The sequence below is a fragment of the Mustela erminea genome, chromosome 1 (genome assembly GCF_009829155.1).
Source record: "Mustela erminea isolate mMusErm1 chromosome 1, mMusErm1.Pri, whole genome shotgun sequence".
Classification (NCBI taxonomy): Eukaryota; Metazoa; Chordata; class Mammalia; order Carnivora; family Mustelidae; genus Mustela; species Mustela erminea.
This window is the reverse complement of record NC_045614.1, coordinates 208,642,248-208,650,914: the sequence shown is the minus strand read 5'-3', so window position 1 is coordinate 208,650,914 and position 8,667 is coordinate 208,642,248. Positions and strand designations below refer to the sequence as shown.

The 8,667-nt window shown below is 59.7% G+C and overlaps 1 protein-coding gene across 1 annotated transcript; it reads right to left on the bottom strand.

Annotated features, from left to right (window-relative positions):
• Nucleotides 1-4,234: 4,234 nt before the first annotated feature.
• On the bottom strand, nt 4,235-7,687 carry OLIG2 (oligodendrocyte transcription factor 2). The gene is made up of 2 exons (XM_032353854.1): nt 7,471-7,687; nt 4,235-6,713 (listed from the first exon to the last, which is right to left on the bottom strand). The coding sequence occupies exons 1-2, from the start codon at nt 7,558-7,560 to the stop codon at nt 5,667-5,669; spliced, it is 1,137 nt and encodes a 378-aa protein (XP_032209745.1). The 5' UTR covers nt 7,561-7,687; the 3' UTR covers nt 4,235-5,666.
• Nucleotides 7,688-8,667: the final 980 nt, after the last annotated feature.

Sequence of the window (8,667 nt, the reverse complement as noted above, 5' to 3'; positions counted from 1 at the left end):
GGGCGCACGGTTCCTCGCGAGGTCGCCCAGCCGCGATGTGGCCGCCAGAGCACCCCCCAGTAAAGACGCCTCCTGGCAAAGCCAGCGCCCACTGGGCCGTCCAGGGGTTACAAACGGGGAGCCCGCGGGCCAATTCGGCCCACTTGCTTGTCTCTGGGGCCCGCGGCGTGCGGGGGAAGTGGGGCCCGAAGTCCCCCCCGGGAGGAGGGCGCGCACCCCCAGCTCCCCGCGGCGCCTGCCGCTTCCCGGGTCGTCCTGGCGCTGGACCGCGCAGCTGTCGGCCTGGCCCCTGCCGGCATTTCAGTTTGAGACTCCTTTCCGAACAACCGCACCGGGTGTGGACCGCATAACTGGGCCAGGGCCGCGGCAGCTGTCTGGGCACGAAGCACAGTCACTGTGGGCGCCGCCGACCGCCTTAATATAGGGGCCGCCTCAGCTCACCTGCTGTGGCCCTCCTTCCGCCAGCCCAGGCGCCGCGCCGCGTGCCCACCCAAGGTCGCTAATTACAAAGCCTTTCGGGATCTTCCGAGGCCCAGATGGGGGCATCGGGGACAGATGGGTCCAGGCATAAAGAGGGAGCACGAGGAGCGTCACCTAAGGGGTCTGGGGCGGGGAAAGGGGCGGGGAGGAGCTTGGAGGATTGTCCAGGCAGCGCTGAGACAGTCTGGGACCTCGATGAGGAAAGGGGGGGGGGCGGGGGAGATGCTGAGAGGAGGCCCAGGGTACGGTGGGACGACATCCTAGAGGTGGGCTTTGTAGTGACTCTCGAATTACAACTTTGCCACCTGCACTTACCAGCTATGCCCCTGGGCCATTCACTCACCCTCTCTGTGCCTCAGTGTCCTCGCCTGTGAAATGTAATAATAACAGCGCCATCCTCACAGGGCTATGGCCAGAAGTGAATGAATCAACACACTAAAGCTCTCCCGCGCCAGGCTCTAAACCGAGGAGCCTAGAATACCTGTTGGCACCTCCTCTTCCAGCCTCCTCTGCCTATTATTAGTATCCTCAACTCCCCAGGGATGCATCCCTGCTGCCTCCTTGCTCCCAGATCGGCTGCATAGGCTCCTCAGTGCAGAGTCCCCGTCCTCCCATAACCTGGGCAGCTGTGACGCTGCCCCTGAAGAGAGAGATGGGGAAGAGGGACGTGAGCTCCAGGAATCCACAGAGCTCTGGATCCCCACATCCCTGTCCCCTTAGGTCCTCATCTCCGTCCTGCCTGGAGTGGCCCCTCACACTCTGGCAGGGAGCCCCAGGGCTTTAGCCTATGGGTTGCCTCCAGCCTCCAAACTAAGGAGAGGGATGCTGTCTCTTGCTGTTAGGAAGGTTCTTCTCCCCAGCCGGGGTGGGATTCAGTGCAGCAACTACTTATCCTAAGAACCATCCAGCCTGATTCTGGCCTCCCTTATGGGTGTGAAGAGACGATGACTGAGGGGGTCTCTCACCAGCCAAGGGTCTTAAGACCCTTGGTGTAGGGCCCCTGTCAAAGATCCCTCTCCCCTATAATCCCTCCTGGTACTGTGAGGCACCTGTGCGGGGACTGGGAACTTGGCCCAAAGTCTGTGCTGAAAAAGGGACTTAAAATAAGACATGGGGCTTATACAGAGGATCTTTTGCCTTAGATGAACTTCTAGGGGGCATGAAGGTGTTTACTTAATAGAGGGACTTTAGGCCAATTGTTAGGTCCATTCTGCCTTAAAGGGAAGCAGACAGACAATTCTCCAGCACCTAGAGTGTCTAGGGGGCTTTAAAATCTAAATGCACTGGCCTCAGAGCTCTTCATTGGTTCCAGTCTGGGAATGAAGACAGGTCCTACATGCAGAGCTGTCCCCCTCCTCGAGTGCCATGGGCGTCCCAGTTCCTTAGGTCTTCCTATAGCCATCCTGATCGGGAGTGATGCCTTGCATCTCAGACTGAGATGAACATTAGGTCCGAGGTTTTGCTTGGTCCTTGGGCTCACTGTCCCAGAAACGTGGAGTTTCAACTCTGTGGGTTCCAGAAGCATGGGCAGCACCCAAGGAGTTCTTCCCGTGTCCAGTCCTCATTTCTCTGTGACTCTGCCCAGTAAGGGAGGGAGGACGGAAGACAAGGCCCTGGAGCACAGAGGCCTTGGAAGAGGTTTTCCCCCTTAGCTTCAAGCGGAGCTCTTGGAGGGAATGGACGGGGATTGGGGAGAATCTTGGAGACCTTGGGGTCTTGTGGCAGAAGTCCCTGGCTCTGTGGCTGAGACCCAGGACACCCGGGGGTCACATAGCTGGTGGGGAAGCTGAGCTGTGGCTCAGTGCAGGAGAAAACCTCTGGACTAGTTCTTCCAGACCTGCAGACCAAGCCAGGCCTGGACTGGTTCTCTACCTTCTTTTCCTTTTCCCCCTGTCTTATTGGGGAGCCACCCCCAATCAAGGACCCTGGGAAGTCTGAGAGTCTTGTAACATCTTCTCCCGCTCTACTGCGAAGCCCAGTGGCAGTCCTGAGTCCCCCACGTGGGGCCCCGCCAGTCCAGGGTCACCCTCCCCAGAGGAGCCACCTGCCTGGTACATAAGCTCCCCTGCGTCTGTGTGAGACATCTAGAGAGCCATGGATGCTCCTTTCTCATGCATGGTGTCTGAGATCCCGGGGTGTGTGCACAGTTTAGATGCGGGACTCTAGGAAGGGCTGGGATCCTGGCCGGATCCAGCTCCTCCTCCTTAAGAGGCTCAGCTCTAGCCTGGCCGCAGCTAGACTCTGGCGAAGAGCTTGGGTGTTAGGGGGTGGGAGGGGCAGACTTGATTTATTTCCTTTCCTTTTATGCCCCCTCTCTGCATACACCATGCGCACCCAGAGCCTGCGCGCACACCACCTAGACTAACAGTGGGTGAAGGAAGCTGCTACTGCGACCGAGCCCCAACCCCGTTCCCTGGGTTCTAAGCTCCCACCCCAAGTTCCAGCCTCTGCCAGTCTTCTGTAGGTGCCTGCCGCTGGAACCTGACCAAGTTTTGAATTCTTAACAGATTTCGTTTCAAATAAGATTTCGAAATAAAAGCCAGTAGATTCTGCCCTACCCTCTTCTTGGAGTCGTGTGGGGAGCCCCAGGTCCCTGTGCCCTTCCTGCCTCTTCCCCAGAAGGTCTGCCTCCTCTGGCTTTCGGCCTTTGGTAAAAAGCAGAGGGGAAAAGAGGCCCACTGCACCCGACCTCCAGTCGCCTGCTGTTGTGGCCCCCAGCTGGACACGCCTGCTGGGCACCCAGAAGCACCTGTCCCTGAGTTAGGGGACGGAGCCACCCTCAGCCATCAGAGAGCCATCAGGGCTGGGGAACTGTCGCCTGCGCCTGGGACCAGTCACAGTTTTCAAGGGAGCTTGTTCTCCTTTAAGCCCTGCAGGCCGAGAGACTGCAACATGGTTTGTCCTCCTTGACCAGAAAAGCTGAAGCTTTTCTACTTTTTACCCGGAACCTCTTTATTGATTATTATTATTATTTTATCCAAGTCCTAAATGCCCATTGCAGTTTTGGATTGTGAGGAGCCCAGTGACCTCCAGAAGAGAGGTGGACCAGGGAAGGGTCGGGCACGGATGGGAGCGTCCTTTAGGAGAGTGCCCCTCCCGGATGGCAGTTCCCAGCACCTAACACTTTGAAGTTCAAGGCCAGCGCCGGCGCCCAGGGAGGGTCGTGTTTGCAGATCCCGCGCCCGACAGTCCCGCTGCGCTCTGCCCAAAGCGCACCAGCCAGGCGGGCCGCGGGCCCCAAGTGGCTGGTCCGCAGCTGAAGCCTAAGGATGTCACCCGAACTGGATGGGAGTGGGTGGCTGCCTTTGAGCCCAAAGGGGAGAAAAAAAAAATCCCGGTAGAAGAGAAGGCCTGAGCTTCGTGGCCCCCAGCGGAAAGCGTGGCCCTCGCCCCCTTAGCCCCAAATTCCGTGCGCGGGGAGAGAAATGTTCACTTTCAACTAACTCCGTCCTCAACCGAAGGGAAAAAGAGTTCCGGATTAGGCGTCAGAAAATCAAAGTAAGAAGAGAGTTGTGAGAAACACCCCGAAGAGATGCCCAGAACTCGTTTTAAAGAAAACGTGAGTGTGTTTGTTGAGGTGGGAGGTTGACGGAGAACAAATACGTCCCCCGTCTTTCTCCGGGCTTGAAACCGACGGACGCTCCCCAGCCCCGGCTCCGCGGGAAAGAGTCCTGCACTCCCTTCGCCGGGCCGCTCCCCGCCACCCCCTCAACGGTTAGAAAACACCCGACTTACTTTACATTTTATTTAAAATCGCAACACTCGATCATTTATTTTTTGCAACCAAACAAGTAATAAATATTATTTAGCACTTTTTTTTTTCTTTTTACAAAAATAAAACAGATGATACACTCTCTGCAAGGGACAGCGGTCAGAGGAAGGATGTTACGCTGCAGGCGCTGTGAGGGCCAGGCTGCGACGCTGGACGCGCCCAGCCGGTCTGCAAGGGCGCAGGAGGCACGTGGGAAAGTTTGTCTTTTGTGTTAAAGGTGGCAAAAAACAAAACAAAACAAAACAATACAAAACCCAGAAACAAACAAAGAAAAAAACAATAGAGGGGGAGCCGGGCTTTGACTCCGGAGGGGCTGGCAGTCACGTGAGCACACAGTTTAGCAGCACGCACTTACCTCATTATTGATCCTATATTTACACACCCAAGAAAGAAAAAAATTACACAAGCCAACATAAGTCCCAAAGAACCCAGACTGTATTCACAGCACATGCCTTTGAGTTCTGTCAAACCCTCAGGTATCAGAATGACTGCCGCCCCTCGGGTAATAAACCAAATCACTTTGTGCTTAGTGACGGAAAGAACTGGAAGGAGGGAGTCTATTTTAAAATAACTAAAAAAAACAAAAACCAAAAACAAACAAACAAACAAAACCCGCTCCCAGAGTCGACAGTTTTAGATTATTCCAATCCACAAGTGGTTCTATTCTGACTTTCTATAAAGCTTGCTCGCACTGTTGAAAAGGGAACAGAGACAGATTTATTAGAAAACCACAAACCCCCAAACCAATAGGAGTGACAGGGAGGACCGGCAATAGTTCTCGGACCGGTGTGGCTTTACCCAGATTGGACGCGACCGTAAGTGCTTCTGGTACCGAACGCCAGCTTCCAGCTCACTCGTAACCCTTGGCCCTGGGCCAGCGACGACCCTGGAGGCCGAGGCCCGACCGCCGCTGGTGGAGCTCAGCTTCCCCCCAGTCCCCACCCGCCGGCGCCCACGCCGACCTCCCTCCCCGCGATCCCCCGTGTAACGAAGTGCTGCCTGGGCCGGGTTGAGGCCCTGTTCGCGAGGAAACCGCCGTTTTAAGAATCCACACTTCCTTGGGAATGGGTGGGTGGGTCGGGGTGTCGAGGGACGGGTGCACCTCGCAGTGCCTTCTTATAAAACGCTGTCTGTCGGAGCAGCGCTGCTTAAAGCCAGAGAGGGGGGCTGAGCCAGGTCCCAGAAAGGACGCCCCTCTCACTCCCCACTGTTCGGTGCGCCCCCCTCCCCACCACGCTGCTCCGGTTCCCCAGCGCGGGTGTCCACCCCATTGCCCCTACCCCCACCCCCAGCCCCAGCCCAAGGTCCCGCGCTCCTCCGAGCTGAGCTCCCGGGCCCCCGGCGCCCGCCAGTCCTTGCTTGCCCGCAGCCTCCGGGTCCCTCCGCTCGCCAGATCGCGCCGGCGCCGGCCCGCTCACTTGGCGTCGGAGGTGAGGCGCGGCAGGCTGCCGGCGCCCATGGCCGACACGTGGTGATGCGGCGGCGGCACCTGGCACATGCTGCAGGGACAGGGCATGCCGCCCCAGTGCTGGAAGCCGCCGCTGCCCCCGCTGCCGCCGCCCCCGCCCCCCAGCGGGGCCGCCGCAGCCGCCGCCGGGGACTTGAGCAGGCCGTGCGGGGGCCGGATGGAGCCGACCGACGACAGGCCGGAGCCAGGCAGGGAGGCACTGGACACGGCGGCCGCGGCGGCGGCGGCGGCGGCGGCGGCCGCGGCGGGAGGCAGGATGGGGTGGTGAACCGCGGGGTGGTGTGCAGCGTGCGCGGCGGCCGCGGGATGCGCCGTGGCGGCGGGCAGGGGCGCCGAGTGCGCCAGGCCACCGCAGGCGGACGGGTGGAAGCCGGCGTGGTGGCCGCCGTAGATCTCGCTCACCAGTCGCTTCATCTCCTCCAGCGAGTTGGTGAGCATGAGGATGTAGTTGCGCGCCAGCAGCAGCGTGGCGATCTTGGAGAGCTTGCGCACCGACGGGCCGTGCGCGTAAGGCATGACCTCGCGCAGCCCGTCCATGGCGATGTTGAGGTCGTGCATGCGCTTGCGCTCGCGGCTGTTGATCTTGAGGCGTAGCTGCTGCAGCTCGGGCTCTGTCATCTGCTTTTTGTCCTTCTTGGTGGACGACGCGGCCGCTGAGGAAGTGGACGACGAAGTGCTGGACGAAGATGACTTGAAGCCGCCGCCGCCCAGCTTGTCCCCGGGATGCGCGCCCGCCGCGCCCATAGCGCCGCGCAGCTCTGCGCTCAGCTCCGGCGGGCAGTCGCTCGGCGTAGACGAGGACACTGTGCCGCCCGTGAAGCCGCTGCCTCCGCTGCCTTTGCTCCGGGCCGGCAGAAAAAGGTCATCGGGCTCTGGCGACGACGGGCGACTGGACACCAGGCTGGCGTCCGAGTCCATGGCCCCGAAAGGTAGTCGCAGCTTTCGCAGGGTCTGCCCTCCCTCCCTCGGCCCTCGGAGCTTTACGCACGCCTCCTGCGAAGGGGAGAAGAAACAGGAGAGAGAAAGAGAGATGGAAACCGAGCGTGAGGCACTCAGAAAGAGCGAGAAGCTGCTCCCGCCTGCACCGCAGAGCGCGGTCCGGGCTCGGGTGACCGATCGCTCCGCGTCCACAGCGCTGTGTCTGGCCTTGCTTCCAGCGGCACACAGGTGCGCGCGAAGCAATCCCCCTCCCTCCCACCCCATCCCATGCTCTCATCCACAGGTTGTTTTATTCCAGGGAGCACCCCCTCCGTGAGGGGGGCTTTCTGGAGGCTTTATGCCTTCAATTGGGAACAGGGAGGCTGAATCCCCAGGGCTGAAATGGCAAGCGAAGATATTTTTTTCTTTGGGATGGTGGAGATCTAAATAGAGAAGTATTTATTTGGTTTCTCAAACGCATGGACTTTATCTCCATCGACACCGCGCAACAAACATACGCAGGCACACAGCGCCTGCGAGCCTTGATAACATGGGGGGCGTCCGGGGGGCCGCGGGGAGCTTGCCAGCTGACCGGGACGTGGCCAGAAGGAACTGTGGTCGCCCCGACTTCTCGCATTTGGGCCAAGGGGATGTTGCGATGAGCGTGGGGAGAGTCAGAGCAGCGAAGCCACTCGAGAGAACTGGCGGGCAGGGGCGGGATCCAACGGATCCAACGGGCCCTCTCCAACGGAGCTTCCTGGGTCGTAGGCGAGTTGAGGGGCGTCTGTCCCTAGGATATTGGCTGGGGCTGCTGGGGGGCGGGGACACTTACTGTGGATGCAATGAGAGGAGTTCGTTCCCCAAAGCCGCAGCGGAGAACCGGACTCCGGGTGCTGAGGTCGCGTTGGTCTATAATAAGCATCCGCACCTTTCGGGGCTCGGCCGGTTTTTATAGCCCGGTGGCGGCGGCGACCGTGGCGGCGGTGGCCGAGGCGGGGGCGGGGAACAATGTGCGGGTCCTGGAGGGGCAGCCGCGCCAATGAGCTGGGCCCGCCCGGGGGGCTGGGAAGCTGATGTCATCCGGGCTAATTCCGCTCAATGAAACTCGCCGGGCCCGCACACGCCTCCTCCCCGAGCACAGCCAATGGGCGTCGGCGGCCGGGAGATTCTTGGGGAGGGACCGGAGGACCAACCCGCGGAAGGGGTGTGAGAGGCGAGGGGGAGGAGAAGGGCGGGCTTGCCGGGGAAGTACCGAGGGCGGAATAGAATGCGGTTAAGATAGAGGGACAGAAACGGAGCGTTGTCAGATTTCTATAATAATCCGGTGACCACAGAGCCAGGCTGGGGGATGGGGTGGGCCGGGGGTTCTGCAGACGAACTAACCCGATACCCAGCGCGATCGCATCTTTTGGGGGATGCGTCCGAGGAACCCTGGCGATCCGGGAGCTGGAGCTGGAGTCTCCTTTTGCATCTCATCTCTCTGGGTTCTCGCGGCCTGTCCCTATCTCAAGGGTTTCATCAATACGTGGGCAGTTGGAACCCCAGATGTAAAGGACAACCAAGCACAAAGCCCCTACTTTCTTCTCAAGCTAAGCGCGCCTCCGGGAGCTGGCCGCTGCCGTTCCTTCGCGTGCGGCTGGTAGCGCCCCCAGCTGGGGGCAGGACCTTGCGAGGCACAGGGCGGGGAAGGAAGTAGGAGACCTACTCCGGGACGGTGTTTTCAAAGAAATCCCAACTCTTCACAGAGTCGAGAATGGTGTAGACACAGGAACAAGATATTTCCCCCACTATAACCGCCCTAACAGAACGGCAAAGTCTAGAGCTCAAAGTTTAGAGCCACCCCCTCCCCGCCCCCCTATTTATTAGCTCTGGAACCGATGACGGTATTTTCACCATCATTCTTGTGGTCACCACCAAGCCATGGGGTAGGAGGGAAGCGCAAGTTTGCTTGGGGGGGGGCGGGGCAGAGTGGAAGGTCTAAGGCCTGGGTAAAGACTTCTCCAGGCCTTGGGCCAGGCAGTGAGAACAG

Bases quoted from the DNA above. Each gene is read 5' to 3' on its own strand.
- OLIG2 (XM_032353854.1), bottom strand. From the start codon at position 7,560: ATGCTTATTATAGACCAACGCGACCTCAGCACCCGGAGTCCGGTTCTC. The intron at 6,714-7,470 runs GTAAGTGTCCCC...TCCCCTTCGCAG, and splicing joins CTCCTCTCATTGCATCCACA to GAGGCGTGCGTAAAGCTCCG.